General features: G+C 52.8%; 6 protein-coding genes across 6 annotated transcripts; 4 read left to right on the top strand and 2 right to left on the bottom strand.

The window, feature by feature from the left end:
* Positions 1–1,760: 1,760 nt before the first annotated feature.
* Positions 1,761–2,741, bottom strand: CC77DRAFT_1048180 (hypothetical protein). Its single transcript, XM_018527517.1, has one exon. It carries the CDS (start codon positions 2,296–2,298, stop codon positions 1,840–1,842), a length of 459 nt encoding a protein of 152 aa, XP_018388677.1. The 5' UTR covers positions 2,299–2,741; the 3' UTR covers positions 1,761–1,839.
* A 459-nt stretch (positions 2,742–3,200) lies between these two features.
* Positions 3,201–7,721, top strand: CC77DRAFT_1018083 (ras GEF). The gene is made up of 5 exons (XM_018524546.1): positions 3,201–4,239; positions 4,290–6,557; positions 6,607–6,823; positions 6,878–7,148; positions 7,295–7,721. Exons 1-5 carry the CDS (start codon positions 3,586–3,588, stop codon positions 7,320–7,322), a joined length of 3,438 nt encoding a protein of 1,145 aa, XP_018388676.1. The 5' UTR covers positions 3,201–3,585; the 3' UTR covers positions 7,323–7,721.
* A 630-nt stretch (positions 7,722–8,351) lies between these two features.
* CC77DRAFT_1018080 (hypothetical protein) lies at positions 8,352–9,121 on the bottom strand. The gene has a single exon (XM_018524545.1). The coding sequence runs from the start codon at positions 9,105–9,107 to the stop codon at positions 8,823–8,825; it is 285 nt and encodes a 94-aa protein (XP_018388675.1). The 5' UTR covers positions 9,108–9,121; the 3' UTR covers positions 8,352–8,822.
* A 1,203-nt stretch (positions 9,122–10,324) lies between these two features.
* On the top strand, positions 10,325–11,581 carry CC77DRAFT_930363 (concanavalin A-like lectin/glucanase; the record flags this gene model as incomplete). The annotated part of the gene is made up of 3 exons (XM_018534159.1): positions 10,325–10,388; positions 10,465–10,874; positions 10,928–11,581. The coding sequence occupies 3 exons, from the start codon at positions 10,325–10,327 to the stop codon at positions 11,579–11,581; spliced, it is 1,128 nt and encodes a 375-aa protein (XP_018388674.1).
* On the top strand, positions 11,530–12,282 carry CC77DRAFT_704661 (hypothetical protein). Its single transcript, XM_018532831.1, has one exon. The coding sequence runs from the start codon at positions 11,695–11,697 to the stop codon at positions 12,193–12,195; it is 501 nt and encodes a 166-aa protein (XP_018388673.1). The 5' UTR covers positions 11,530–11,694; the 3' UTR covers positions 12,196–12,282.
* Positions 12,283–14,101: 1,819 nt separating this feature from the next.
* CC77DRAFT_1058971 (hypothetical protein) lies at positions 14,102–14,831 on the top strand (the record flags this gene model as incomplete). Its single annotated transcript, XM_018528180.1, has 2 exons — positions 14,102–14,280; positions 14,336–14,831. The coding sequence occupies 2 exons, from the start codon at positions 14,102–14,104 to the stop codon at positions 14,829–14,831; spliced, it is 675 nt and encodes a 224-aa protein (XP_018388672.1).
* Positions 14,832–15,072: the final 241 nt, after the last annotated feature.

The raw sequence follows: 15,072 nt of genomic DNA, 5'->3' as shown, positions 1-15,072 counted from the left end.
ACCTTCTTCTCGGGCGCGCCCGTCTTGCGGACGGCGGGCGACGAGTTGGACGCCATCTCAATGGATGCGGCGTATGGTATGGAATCGTAGCGGTGTATGGCCGATGATGGGAGATGCTGCGCAATGGCCAGAGGACGCGTCTCGTCAAAGTTCGTTGATGGGTGTGGTGGAACAGCTGTACTCCTCGTTCATCCCGTAAAATTGCTATAAACAATGGTGCAGCACCGGAATGGCCGGTGGGAAAAGGTGATATACAGGCGTCAGCGCCGTCTGGCAGCGTGCGCAATGATGGAATGATAATCGACGTGGGCGTTGAGACGGATTGCGAGTGTTGAATGAGGGGGGTCCAAGGTCCAAAATCAACTCGGGGGGGCATGGCGCACGGGCAGCCCAGCTGCCAGCCTCACCATCCCCTGCCCAGGTGGTCTTGGACTCATTACAACGCTAGCGCTTCTAACGCGACCTATCTATTAATTACCAAGTCTGCTTTTGCTGGCTGGCTCGCTGGCTGTCCTGTCTGCAGTTGCCATATTAGAAGAGGCAGGCGACATGTTGGGTCAGTCGCCCTTTGCTCCGCTTGACACTGCGACTTCCACAACTATCTCACTTTGTCTATGTAGCTATCAAACCAACGAAACTTGCACTCTGGAAACGCCCTCGCATACAGGCACCTCTTTTACAACCCGGGACATCCCTAACCACAGGCTTCTGGACCAATGTGCAACATGGCGACCGCCTGTCCAATGGTTCTCCTCGCAAGAGCCTCAACGAGCATGGTCTCTCCATCCACCCGCCGTCAGCGGAGTCGACTCTCCATCCACCAGTGACAATGTGGCACGACAGTTCAAACCTCAAAGTGGCGGTAAGTACCTCATGCTTTTACTCTTGGAGGAGTAGTCTAGTAACTGGGGCACCATTTATCAGATGCAGGCCATGCACATGGTGGCTCACCGCCTCACTTCCCTACGCAGGTAGCTACGCCTGCGCCATCGTTACTTACAACAGCTTCCAATACTCACAAAACACCCACACATCGCCCCTCCGTGGTCTGTGTCGCGCGATGACGAAGGGCGCGGGAAAAGGGGTTGCCCCTCGTCTTCACACACACACACACACACACACCATGACGCCAGGATGCCTCTCCAACTTCCACCATCAAATGTTGTGGCACGAGTAATTGCGAGACGATCGTCGGCTGCGCTCGTTCCTGGAACTCTATCCAGAAATTCGGGCCAGAAACGCGGTTCCCCGGACCCACCATCTCATGTTAGTCCGGCCCACATATGCAGTAGACGCGACGGCTTGCAGAGGGCTCACATGAACATTGCAACGCCGCGAACACGATGCTTCTTGCGCATGTCGGTAGACATCACATTACCACCGAGCCGTCTGGCCGAGGTCTTTTCGGCTTGAAAAGGACACCTGCGTTCCGAGTGACAGAGCCTCCCGTCAGCAGCAAGGTGGCAGAGTCCGCTAAAAACATGCCCCGCTTGTCTACCTTGAATCGGGGATGCGCGTATGATCCTAGAGCTTATAGCGTTGGCCGCGGCCTAGCAAACGCTCTTGCTGCCATGACACCTAATTGTTCTCACCGTTACTCCATCCAAGCCAGCAGTCGCTACACATGCCTCCTACAAGTCCTCTAACGGCCCCTCAGTGACCATTGTGTCAGCGAGGGGCATTGCTTTTCAATGAAACCCCCCCCCCCCCCCCCGCGCTAGCACGTTTCTCGTAATGCTTTAGAAGCAAGGCGGGTTGTGGTGGTGGTTTCAAGTGGCATTGGATGGTCTGTCCTCGTAACACGGACGCGGCAGGGCCGGTACTCATCCGTCTACGCCGTCAGTTAATTTCACTATGATAGAGGCAACCAACTAGCTCATCCCAGTGAAGACGAATGGTGGTTGAAAGCTGACCAGGGCAGTGTAATGACATGGTGTCATGCCCAACACCGTCCACAGCCAAATCGCATATGAAAGGTACGCCTTTTCGGCCCTGCATTACAGCCAACCTACTATTGAGGATGATGATATCTGAACGGGTAGTTGCTGTAACCCCCACATGCGACACGGCACCTATCGCATCCAGCTCTCCGTTTGACATGTCTCCTACAACGACGCTTCGTCGCTTCTCAACAATACTGTCGTCTCGGGGGCAGCAAAAGATCTTGATCAATCGATGGCTGACCCACCCACCCTCCGGCCCAGTGTCGCAGAACCCAGGAAATGCCATTTCCGCTTCCACGCGATAAACCAAGCAAGTTTGAGACTGGCATCGGCCACTAGGATCCGCTATAATCATCCCGAGCTTCCATCACACCTTCCACGGTGAGATACGCGTGTCAGTCACCGCTCTCAATGAGATGGGCAAGACGACCGCGGACTGTTACTTGAGTGCTATAGGCATGCTTTTGTACTATCACAGTGTTCTGCTGTCGGCCTCAACCATTTACTGATATCCTCGACACCTGCAGTTGTTTAAGGGTCAGCACCAAATCCAAGTGAAAATCATCGGTTGCACTGCGGGGCAGCAAGCACTTAGGTAGCGTTCCGTGCAAACGCAAAGTGTAGGGACGACAAACGCAGAACGTCAGAAGTTCAAGTCTGGATGGTGGTACAAGATACATGGTCGCACAATCCTCGATGCGCCGGCATCCGCCCGCAACGGGAGGGAAGTCCTGGTTATCCTTGAGGACCACGTTTCATAGCGCAAAGACCCCAAAATATGTAACGAGTCAGACGGTGTTCTAGATGAGCTGACAGCTTATGGAAAGCCTGATGTCCCCGCTCTACCACCAGGCTCTTCGGCATCAAAAGCTCCTGCATACCACATCGAGAGCTTGGTGGGGCCGTATTATCAATTGCAGATGTATACCATGCATGGTCGGTGTAGACAGCTTCTTTGATTTTGACAGCTGCGGCGTAGACAAAGTTGATGTGGCCGGCTCAGTGTCGGTCGCTTACCCACCGTCTGGCTATATTGCGATGCACAACATCGGCTGCAGGCAGGCAGGGCATATAGACGTGCATGAGTTGCAATGTGTAGGCAGGCTGGCGGGTTCCGAGAATTGCCCTATTGAAGGACGGGCCCGGAACTTGACACATTGTTAGCTGCTTTTATCCATAGGTAGGTAGCCCAGCCAGACACGTGATTTCCTAGGTATCGCACAGCACAAGCCAGTGGGGACGCTGGGCCCTCCACCGCTCACGACGGCTGCTAACGACCCGCCCTGGTGTTGCAGTTTCTTTCGCTCGAAACCGTTCTTCTTCTCAACCATATTCATACCAGCGTGCTCGCTGTGAGGCTCTATTCGCTGCGTCGCTCAGCTAGGCGCGCTCCCCATTCGCATGCCGGCCGCCTCTAGCCCAATTGCATGCCCTCATCCACCCCGGCCATAACACGCGGTCATATCAGATCCTCGAAAACGACCGCGTCGTAAGATCAGTCGGCCCACATTGCGACCGCTTCTACTCTAGTCCAGGGTCGCAGCAGAGGGGTCGCGCCTGCGAGGCTGAAGATTGTTGCCTTCTTCCCCGTCCCCCCCACACGCCGCCGGTTGCGCCTTGAGGCACCGTGAGAATCACCACCATGAACGGCTTTAATGGCACGACCGACGCTGGCGGCATGTACGTCAAGGCGCTATACGACTACCAGGCCGACGACCGCACCAGTCTGAGCTTCCGGACGGGCGACATAATACAGGTCATCACCCAGCTCGAGAGCGGCTGGTGGGACGGAGTCATCCACGGGGTGCGCGGCTGGTTCCCGAGCAACTACTGCGCCGTTGTACAGCGCCCCAGCGAGGACATTGAGAGCGACAGAGACGGCATCGATGCCGACGACGACCATGAGACGAGGTCGGCAGGCGGCGCTGAATTCGACACCTCAGACGGCGAGTCCCTGAGCGGTGGAAACGACACCATACTGCCCCTCGAGCGCAACAATGCACCGCACAACAAGGAAGAGGAAGCCGCCTTCTGGATACCCCAGGCGACACCAGACGGCATGCTCTTCTACTTCAACACCCTAACCGGCGTCAGCACAATGGAGCTTCCTTTGGAATCGCCCTCTGCCAACGAGAGCGGTCCGCGCAACCGTACTGATGTCTTCGTGCCCGATGCGTCGCGACCGCCAGCTGAGCTACTAGCATCGGGCTCTGGCTACAACATGGAGGACACAGATGACGAAACGTCAGCGTCCGACTTGGAAGGCCCAGGAAAGAAGGGCTCCTACCGCTCGCGCGTAAGTTTTGCGCTCCTATACGTGGAGCGAATACTGACATGGCACCACAGCACAGGCACCGCTTGTCCGATGGTCTCTCGTCGGCCACCTCGATGGAGTCGATGAACGGTGGCTACCAGGGCAGGTCCTACGATCAAAGTGGTATGAGCTTTGCAGCTTCTGCTGCCATGCCTCCCACTGGCACCACGGCGACTTCCTTCGCAAACAGCCCAGCCCTAGGTAGCGCCTCGACGCATTCGCGCAAGTTCTACGACGACGTCAGCCCTGTTCCTCTTACCTGGAACAGGATGGTGGAGGACATGCGACGCGCAATAGAGCGCTACAAGCAAGCCATCAACAACAGCGACAGGTCGGAATTCGTGAAGCGCGCCGAGGACATTTCGGATCACTTGCGGCTGCTGCTCGCGGCTGGCTCGGGGACGACGGACAACCACTCTGGTAACCCCTCCATCATATCTACAAACAAGGCCTTGTATCCTCATTTCCGCGAAACAATGTCGCGATTCTCAAAACTAGTGCTGTCTTCGCATATCGCTGCGTCTGACTTCCCTCCTCCCGATTCCTACTCCAAGTGCCTGAAGGAAGCAGAAGGCGTTCTAAACGGTGTCTTTGGTTTTGTCGAGGTAGCACGTCAGCAGCGTGGAGAGGAAATCCCGCGCCTTGTGCCTGGCTTTGTAGTGGGCAACAACACTGGAGGCAGCTGGCAAAACAACGGTACTGACTCGCGTGATGCCAACACCTCAATGTACTCTGACCAGGACGACTATGAGCCTTCCATCGAACCAACCCTTAAGCTTGACTCACGCATACTGGAAAGACTGCAAGATGTCAAGAGATTAATCGTTTCCAGTCTCCGGCGGTTGGATGAGCAATTAGTGCTTCGGGATACAGTCATTTCACATCGGAAACACCAGGCGATAGGCGACCACGTATGCAGTGCTGCAGGAAAGGTTCTAGAGGCTTGTCGGCCCTGGATATCCACCATCGAACAAATCAACCTCGCGTCTCTGGACGCGGACGCCCAAGGGCAACAACTAAGCGAATTCAGCGTCCAAAAACAGAAGGCCTACGATGTCGTATCTGAACTTGTGATTGCATGTCAAGGAGTAGCAGCACCACTGGGAGACGAGTGGGCTGAACTACGTGGAGATTCACTTGAGGACCGTATCAATGCTGTGCGAGCGATTGCCCGAGATCTGGAAGCGACGTGCGTCCAACAATACAACTTGTTGCAACAATTGTCGGACACTGTCCCTCTCGCCGACATCGTAAGCCGTACAGACCCAAGAAGAAATACCGATAGCGAGCTGCCAAACCACACCCGGGGCCCGTCCGGACCTGAGAGACCATTACTTGGCAACATCCCCAAGGCAGACACATACAGTGCAGGCACACCTCTCGACGAAGGAAAGGTTGAGCCGGTCCGATCTGCAAATAGCAACAAGAAACTCAAAGACTTCTTTGGTGAAGTTCCAGTGATCCCCCAACAGGCAATTGAAGAAACACCAGAGTATTTGAAGCTCGACCATGAGGGCGAAATATCCTATGATCACAAGTCTACACCACCCCAACTTAAGGGTGGTACTCTGGCTGGTCTCGTTGAGCAACTGACACGTCATGACCGCCTCGACCCAGCATTCAACAACACCTTCTTACTCACGTACCGATCGTTTACCACCGCTTCTGAGCTGTTCGAGATGTTGGTCAAGCGATGGAGTATACAACCACCTCATGGATTGGCCAAGGAAGACTATCAACACTGGGTAGACAAAAAGCAGAAGCCGATTCGATTCCGAGTTGTAAACATTCTCAAGAGTTGGTTCGATAACTACTGGATGGAGGGCAACGATGAGGAGGCACGGATCCTCATTCAACGGGTGTACAACTTTGCAAAGGACCACGTTGCGACCACTAGCACCCCAGGAGCGGCACCCCTGATGACATCTGTTGAGCAACGATCTCGAGGGCCAGACATGCCTACAAAACGCTTAGTTCTCACCTTGAGCGCTCAAACACCGCAGCCTATTCTACCGAAACACATGAAGAAGCTGAAGTTCTTGGACATTGACGCAACGGAATTCGCTCGACAACTCACTATCATCGAATCTAGATTGTACGGCAAGATTCGTCCGACAGAGTGCTTGAACAAGACATGGCAGAAGAAACTTGCTCCAGGCGAGCCTGACCCAGCCGCAAACGTCAAAGCGCTTATTCTACACTCCAACCAGTTGACGAACTGGGTTGCACAGATGATTCTCACGCAGCAAGACGTCAAGCGCAGAGTTATTGTCATCAAGCACTTTGTCAATGTGGCAGATGTAAGGCAACTAACGGATTTGTTTGAAAGTAGTGTCTAACACAGTCCAGAAATGTCGCCAATTGAACAACTTCTCCACACTAACCTCTATCATCTCAGCACTAGGAACTGCACCCATTCATCGCTTGAACAGGACCTGGAGCGCTGTTAACCAACGCTCCATGGCAACCTTGGAGAGCATGCGTAAGCTCATGGGTAGTACCAAAAACTTCGCAGAATACCGAGACACGCTACATCGGGCGAATCCACCCTGTATACCCTTCTTTGGTATGTAGCTTTCGACCAAAACTTTTGCATCAACTAGCTAACCCGTCTAACTAGGTGTTTATCTCACTGATCTGACCTTTATTGAAGATGGTATTCCCTCTCTGATTAAACGTACAAACCTTATCAACTTCGCAAAGCGCGCCAAGACAGCCGAAGTCATTCGCGACATCCAGCAATATCAGAACGTGCCCTACCCACTACAACCGGTTCCCGAGCTGCAAGACTACATCCTCACCAACATGCAGTCTGCAGGCGATGTGCACGAGATGTATGAAATGAGTTTAAGCGTCGAGCCAAGGGAACGCGAGGATGAAAAGATTGCAAGGTACACTACCTATTTCTCCTTTGATCGTACAAAGACTGGACTTGAAGGATAGCAAAAGATATCAACCCGCCACGCGAGGAGCATACGATAAACAAGCGGATATGAATGCGTCTTTTGGAGAGAAGATGGGGCTAACGGCGTTTTAGGCTTCTCTCCGAGAGTGGATTCTTGTGATGAGACTGTGACAAATGACGATGATACCCCACACGAAACACTAGCATTGTTGGCTCAAAGGATTTTGGAGTACTTGAATTATTCAAGGGCGTTTGCTATATTGATTTACCCTAACGATGGAATGAAAAGAGTTGGATCTTCGTGGAACTTTGGTTTTTGCTCTCTTCGGTACTGGCGTAGAGCGCTTCGAGCGGATGCGTATAATTTACCTCTCCGGTCTGCAGAACCGGTAAGCTCCGTCTTTCACGGCACATTACGATGGGCGATTGCGGTTGGGAAAATCTTTACTCGTTATAGGCAGCGGAACGGCATCTGTTGTCGATGATGTATCCGCAGGTTTATAGCAATTCTACACCCTGTAGTGACATGTCACTCCGTTTAATCAATCACTGTGGCGTTCGTTGTTCACGTTTTAGACCCTGGATCCATACGGTATGTATTTCTAGACGCGGTCCTCGTGTTGTAAGCTCGTGGCTAGACTGGGGCTCGTGTTTGACTATTGGGCGAGCGGCGAAGAGATGCTCGGCGCTTCTATTCTACCTCGTATCGCCGACAATCCCCTGACTCTGCGACTAGGGTGCCGATCTAACGGAGCGATTCTGGGTCTTGAAGTGACGGTGAGGAAAACACATGTTCACGATAGTTTTGTGAGTTGAGATCGTCGCTTGTGCTGCGGGTGGAAGTCGGTATACTGATATTTGTGCGTGTTAAGACTGGGGGGTTGCGCACTTTCAAGTTGTCATGACCACTCGTACCCGAAAGTTAAGACTAAGTTTATTTTCTCCCGGTGTTTAAACAAGTAGTCGAGCACATATAGTTCACGATCATCACCTAGATTTCTGCGCTTGTCCCCTAAACCACTGAAGGTGGCTGCTTGCTCGTGTGACTCTCGCTGCAGAGTGCAACTTGACACGCTCAGTCACTGTGGGTTGGAATGCGTATCCAAAACATCGCGGAGCGCTTCGTACCCGAGTATAAATATGTCAGACTACTTTGGTGCTGGCGGATTGTTGCTCTCGTGTTTCCTCCTCGGCGGATCATCCTTTGCGGCAATTTCAATTTGGGGCAGGAAGAATATCCACCCGACGTGAGCATCGTGACCTTGAACTAGCAGACTAAGAAACGGTGCTTGCTAATGCGCGCTCACAGACCATGGCAGCTTACAGTAACATGGAACATGGTACACATCCTGAGGTTGCATGCAAACCCCGACTTCGCCTCCGCAACGATCATCAAAGCACCCAGCCCAGTGACCGGCGGCCTTATGGAAGACATGCCCCAGACTTCTATCCTTCCATGGCATCCGCATTTGCTGTGCTAGTTCGGCAAGAGCAGGCCGTCTTATGAATGACCCGATTTGTCGATGCCGACCGCCGCCGGTCGAGGATCACCCTCCTATGAAACCTGAAGGAAATTACCCACAAGGGAAAATCGCCAAATGAACGACAGCCGTTGCGCAATTAGTAGTAGCATACCCCAGCTTTTCATGTTTCTTGCCTGTCAGAAGACACGCGCGCACGGTGCGGTGTGCAACCGACGGTGCTTATGACATAATGCCGAGGGGGTGACAATGCTCGTCGGGACTTGGATCCACGCATGAAGTTGGTAAGAGAGAGCTTGGGCGGGTTGTTGCTTTCGCTGGGCCTTGGTGTTGTGGGATCCGAGGTCTGCCGGAACGGGGAATAGGGGTGTCGTGGTTGCTTGTGCGCCGGTAGTGGGTGGTTGATCAACAGCAAACAAGACCAGAAGCACATTTGTCGATCTATACCGCAAGATAGTCGTCATAAAATTGATAGACACATGCTCTTTGTCCCACGACTCCTCGCGCGGAACCGTTGGAAATGTCATCAGTGATGCGAACAAGGCCTCGTACCCCCTGCTACTCGCTAAGTTCGCTTGATAGCGGTGGGTAATTTCTTGCTGCACAATGCAGGCATCGTGCTGCCCTGTAATCAGGCGTGCACGGAAACGGTGCGGTAGGGGCGTTTTCTTCGCCCTGCGATACGTTCGCTATTTCCCGAGGTATGTCACTAAGAGCGGAAAAGATTTCAAAGGATGCAGAGGATGCATGGCGCTCGTGAGCTGTTACTCGTCTAAGACGCCCGCAGCATTTAGCATGTGGCATCTGGAACAGGAGATTTTGCGACAAACATGGCAGGTTTAGGAGAGGAGCCATATGCGCAAGCCTTGGGATAATGAAGAGATGTGTTGGGCGCAATCTCGATCGTGACTGGGTAGAGACAAGGGAATAGCCAATCAAGGAGGTCGAGGTAGTGCGACGGCTGTGGTGGACGCTGACCAGTCGATGCACATTCCTGCTCCGAGCCTCTGAGGGGTTCGAGGGATAGTGCATGTGTTATCGCGCCTCTCAGCGTGGGTGACAGGAGCGGAGACAGCTGGGCACAAAGGGAAACACGAGTGAGGTCTCGTGGAGAGGGTCCTTATCACCAGCCGCCGCCAGCCTTGTCGTACCAGTAGCTCCCTAGATACTTCCTACTCAGCCACCGTCTCCCAGCCATAGTCGGTACTGTCCAGCTGATGAAAGTTCGTTCCTGCATACAATACGCCGCTGCTATTGACATTTGGCCCTGGAGTAGCGGCGCCGGGCCTGCGCTACTCGTCTTAGCCCGGACTTGGTCACTTCTGGCGACCCACAAAGTTACCTCGTACACGTTATTTCGGTGGCATTAACGGTCGATCCCTGAGGAAAATAGCGGAGGCGCCCAGGCCCCAAGCTCGACGTGGGTGGTTCCTGCGTCCGTAATTGCACTGCTTTGGGCGGACGTGCCGGACTTTGCCATTCTGCACGAGAGAGGCCCAGCAGTTCATCATCAGCCTTTGCGCTGCCTGCCATCTCGCCGTCCGACCTCTTTTACTTTTGGCCGGCCTCATTACAACCACCCCTCTGCTCGCCTTCGCACGCTCTCCAGCTATTTTCTTATTTGTTCAACAGAAGGGTTTCACCCTTTACAGTCACTCGCTTTAATACACTAATTCCCACGATGTTCTCTCGCGGTACTTGGGGGGCCTCGCCCTGGGTGTTATTACTCGCCATGGCCCGCTTCTGTAAGTAGACTCCTCGCTTGCGACCGCAGAACCAGTCCTCAACAGGCTCTCGTGCTGACCCGTCATCTTCAATTAGCCAACGCTGCTTGCGAGTGTGGTTATTCGGTTAATGCTACAACCGACCCTTCCTATGCCGTCTTCACCGAGCTCATGGAGAATGACTTTCTACATACATCGACCGACGATCTGAAAGAGGTTGGCTGGCAGCCCCAGGAATACAATGTTACCTCGAAAAATGCTAGAGGGCCATTTGGAAAGAGTATGGAGTTGACCAACATCGTTACAAACCCATTCAAGAAAGGATGGTCCGGTGAGGCTGACCACGGTGGAGACGCGGGACTCGAGTTATGGGTACGAGGAGATCACCAAGATGGTCTCGTGAGCGGTGCTGAGCTCGTCACTATGCGCAACGACTCTCTCCTTGGAAGCTTCCGTGTCGGCATGAAGCTCTCGAATTCGTCTGGAACCTGTGGCGCTTTCTTCTTTGTACGTTCCTACTCCACGTTGAACCGCGTTTCAGAGTTGGCTAACAAGCGTAGTACCACAACAACTCGCAAGAAATCGACATGGAATTCCTTTCCCATCAGTTCAACAACTCCCAAGGCGCCGTAAACCTCGTTCTTCAAAGCCCGGAATCAGTTACGCACGGTTACGCTGCTCAAGGAACGAATGGTTTCGAAGTCATGGCTCTCCCTTTCCGTCCGGATGAGATGTTCCACGAGTACCGTTTTGACTGGACACCCAACCGTGTTGCCTTCTACGTTGATGGCAAACTTCTTCACGAGATGACCGAAAATATCCCTACGGAGAGCGGCGGTATCTTCCTCAACCACTGGAGCAACGGCGACCCATCTTGGTCTGCAGGACCCCCCGATCAAGACACGGTTATGACCATCTCGTACATGAAGGCGTACTTCAACTCTACCGATACCGAGCGCTCGCAAAACGACTACAGGGACCGTTGCCCAACATATGACCCTGCGAAAGTTTGCGCCATCCCCAACCAGATGAGCCCGCCGGATCAGAGTCAGGGCGTAGACGCAGCGAAGACGTACTTCTTCTCAACAGACGGAGACGACATGACACCAGGTCAAACAACATTCACTGGTAGCGCGAGCAGCATGTTCAGCGCGCCGTCGTTATCGCTCGCAATCCCATTACTCGTCACGCTACTCAGCTTAACACTGGGGTGATGAATTCCTTTGGAATACTTCTCCCACTTCTTGCCACAAGGCCCTCGTTCTCAGAAGTCATCGACTGAGAACTTTTACGAGCATACGACTACATTTACAGCGTTCTTGGAGTAATGCGACTATTGCAGTCCAATTTTCACTTTCATTTCGACCTCTCACCGAGCCCGTGTTCGGCCACCTTTTTCTTTGATTCGGCAACATACTCATGGCGCAGCACCGCCTATAGTGTCTTCCTTTTTTTCACTTCACTTCTTGTATATACCCTTTGCACGGGACTCTGCGCAGTCAGCCCGTTTGCCTACGCCCTCTGCCCTAGTCCGGCAACGGCCTTTCCTCTACCTCGGCCCATCGTGGCAGAGATTTTTATTGTATCGGAGTGCATTCCGTCGGGTGTTATCCCAACCATCCTATCGGTCCTCATACCCCCATCTCACCATCGGCTGTCTATACGACCGCGTCGCCTGTTTTTTTGCATTGGAAAGAGAAAAGAATCGGAAGATACCATCTTAGACCATTACGCGTCAATATATCCTAGCCTACCAAAGCTACTGTTACAGAAATTACAATTATATCTCGTACTACATTCTGATCTACGTCTTTGTCAAGGGATATAGCCTTGCATCTCAACTTTTTGCAATGATCCTAGTTTGCAACATGCGTACCTTGCATTCGCGCAAGCACTACTACTTACCTAGTACCGGAGGTAGAATATTTCACTTCTGTTCTGTGGAGTTGACTACAGTAGCGGAGCCTCACTCCGGAAGTGTCGGAGGACCCTCCAGCGTCCCTCAGGCGGTCGGCCAACAGCGCCAATCAGACGCGCCACACAAGCCTATCGAATCTCGTGCAGTTTGTCGGGACGCGTCTGTGGTGTTATTTCCGCGACGCGCATGTCCACAGGGCGACTTCGCGATGTCCGAGAGTATAGCCAGCCAGCCAGCCAGCCAGCCAGACCGCATTATCCGACGCCTTCTGCCGTAGCATCTCAGCTTACTTCCAGACCATCGACACAAGCCGAGGCCATGAGGCTGGAAACACTACCAGACACTCCTTAGGTCAGCTTAATGCAGTCCGGCTCCGCGCCAAAATCCATCTGTGGCGTCTGCCGGTGCGTTTCGGTACTTGGGTTAGCAGCAAGTTGGTAGTGTCAGTCCAGTGACGTAAAACTGCCCTTGCAAGTCGGCGCCGTTGGACTCCGGGGCTTTGACTTCTAGTTCTGATGTTGGTGAAGCGACGGTTCCTGAGGACGGTCCAGGTACTCCCGTGTTAGTGGGGTACAGAGGCTATTGGAGGCAGTGGCGTGAAGATATTCTGATTCCACTGAAATATTGCTGAGCAGACACAATCGCGATGTGAGTTTTGCTATTTTCTGATGTGACTTGCTGAGACCGTGGTTCCGCGGAACTTATGTCTTTTTGTCTTTCTTCGTCTGCAAGTGTTCGGGAGGGGACCCGAAGCCCACGCGCCTTCGGGAAGGCCTGCTCAGGTGTGTGCGCGACCCCCTTCCTCCAATTGTTCTCCTGCATCCTTCGTGCAGAACAAGCGTTCTGTTAGCGCCGGGCTTGCCTCTCCCGGGGAAGCAATAAAAGCTTGTTTGTATTTGGCATTGCTTAGCTTGCCGGTATGCTACTATGAACGGGGCCGTGTTGTCACGACGATCTTTATTGATAGCTTGCGTGGCGACACTACAATCCGTTCAAAGACTATGGTATGTAGTAGCACAAAACGAACACTAGCACTCTGTTTGACCGGGGCTCTCTCCGAAGCTGGACATGCGAAGAAGCTCCTTCGTGGTCACTACGTGCAATGCACAGCCATGAGCTCGAACGCTGCTTCGCGAGTAAGCTATTCAGATATCTTGTACTTGAACCATTGGTAGACTTTTGTTTGATCTTGGCTTCTGGTGCTCAAGAAGCGATGAAATCAGAAGCTGGTGCAGGGGGCATTATTCCACTTCATTCTCTGTAACCAGGCTATCAGTCATGACTTCGGGTGTCACTTCATCGAAATGTGGCCCATCGTACAAGAGCTACACTTTTCATCAGCTATTTCAAGAAGTTGCGGTAGATTTGGAGGTAGTTGTTGCTTACCCGCAAGGAGAGCCGCTCCTTCTTCCATGGCTCAGGGTTCAGTCGTTGCGTTTGTATCCTCGTAGCAGAACTTCAACACTGTAGCTTTTCAGCCACACACTCGTTTGGTTCCACCCTCCTTTTGGATTCAGCAGCTCTCGCGCGTCTCTAGGTCCTTGACTTTTGGCTTGTTTACCTTCTACCTATCGCTTTTTCTACCGCACATCACGATACATTTTCATTTTCAAGTGACATCCCACCATTGCAAATATTCTCGACGCGACTGTGCCGCCGGTGGATCTTTTCCCGCCTGCCTCTTGCGCCTCTAGTATACTTTGTCTCGTCCTGTTGGTCTGCTTAACACCGAGTCTGCATTTCGGTTTCAAGCTCGCACAAACGGAAACGACTCGTGGTCGATCACTCTTTCGTCCATCCCCCAACCTCCCACAAGATGCGATTCCGGACACCCCTCGCTTTGATACTACCGGTAATGGTGAACGGTAGGCTCTTCGCCGAGTCGGAGTACCTGCAAGACTTTGAGGATGACACGACGACAAGCGCGACCCCAGCTTCGTTGCCTACGTCGAGTCTGCCCGCTGTGACACCCACGGGCCATTCGAAAGGCATTGAGTAACCACACACTGTAAGAAACTAATGCGCTACAACAGCTACTGACATGATTTAGACTTCGTCAGGCACAGGGCATTGCTCAAGTACGTGGTACACCACCTGATCAGCAACCGCGTGCCCCGATCATAGTGACTGTAACAGCAACTGCAAAGCCTGTCACTACTGTCAAGCCTATACCACCGCCAGCTCCCGTACCTCCGGCTCCTGTACCGTCCGTCAACGTTGCTGGGACAGCGGATGCAGATATCACGCGCTTGGCGGTACCTACTAGTACATTCAGCAACGTGCCCTTCTACACCGTAGTATGGGCTGAGACATGGATCGGCGGAACATATTCAACCTGGTGGCCACACACCATATCCCTCGACTTCGAGCCTGCACAAACGCATGTTCCACTCCCAGGAGTAGGCGTGATCGGTATGGGCACGTTGACTGGTAGGACCGGTGTAACGCGAACCGTCGTAGTAAATTCTGCTCCTACATCAGGATTAGGTTGGTCTAAGGGTCTCGCTGCAGTCGTCGGTGTTGGCATGGCGGGAATAGTCGTATAAGATTATGGGATGAACACAAACACTTAAGGGGGAAGGGTGGAAGCCCAATATTACTCTACGGAGCGCAGATCTGGAAATACAGCATCGTCACATATGAAGCACGAACGATTAACGAGACATATTTACTATACGAAGTATGATAACGATTATGAGCATGGGAAGCAACATAGAAAAGTAGGCGATTGTTAATGTAGACGACTTTTAGTAACATTGCGAGAATTTTACTGATGCTGATATCAGA

This window comes from Alternaria alternata (genome assembly GCF_001642055.1).
Source record: "Alternaria alternata strain SRC1lrK2f unplaced genomic scaffold CC77scaffold_5, whole genome shotgun sequence".
NCBI classification, from domain to species: domain Eukaryota; kingdom Fungi; phylum Ascomycota; class Dothideomycetes; order Pleosporales; family Pleosporaceae; genus Alternaria; species Alternaria alternata.
This window is presented reverse-complemented; position numbering and strand designations above follow the sequence as displayed.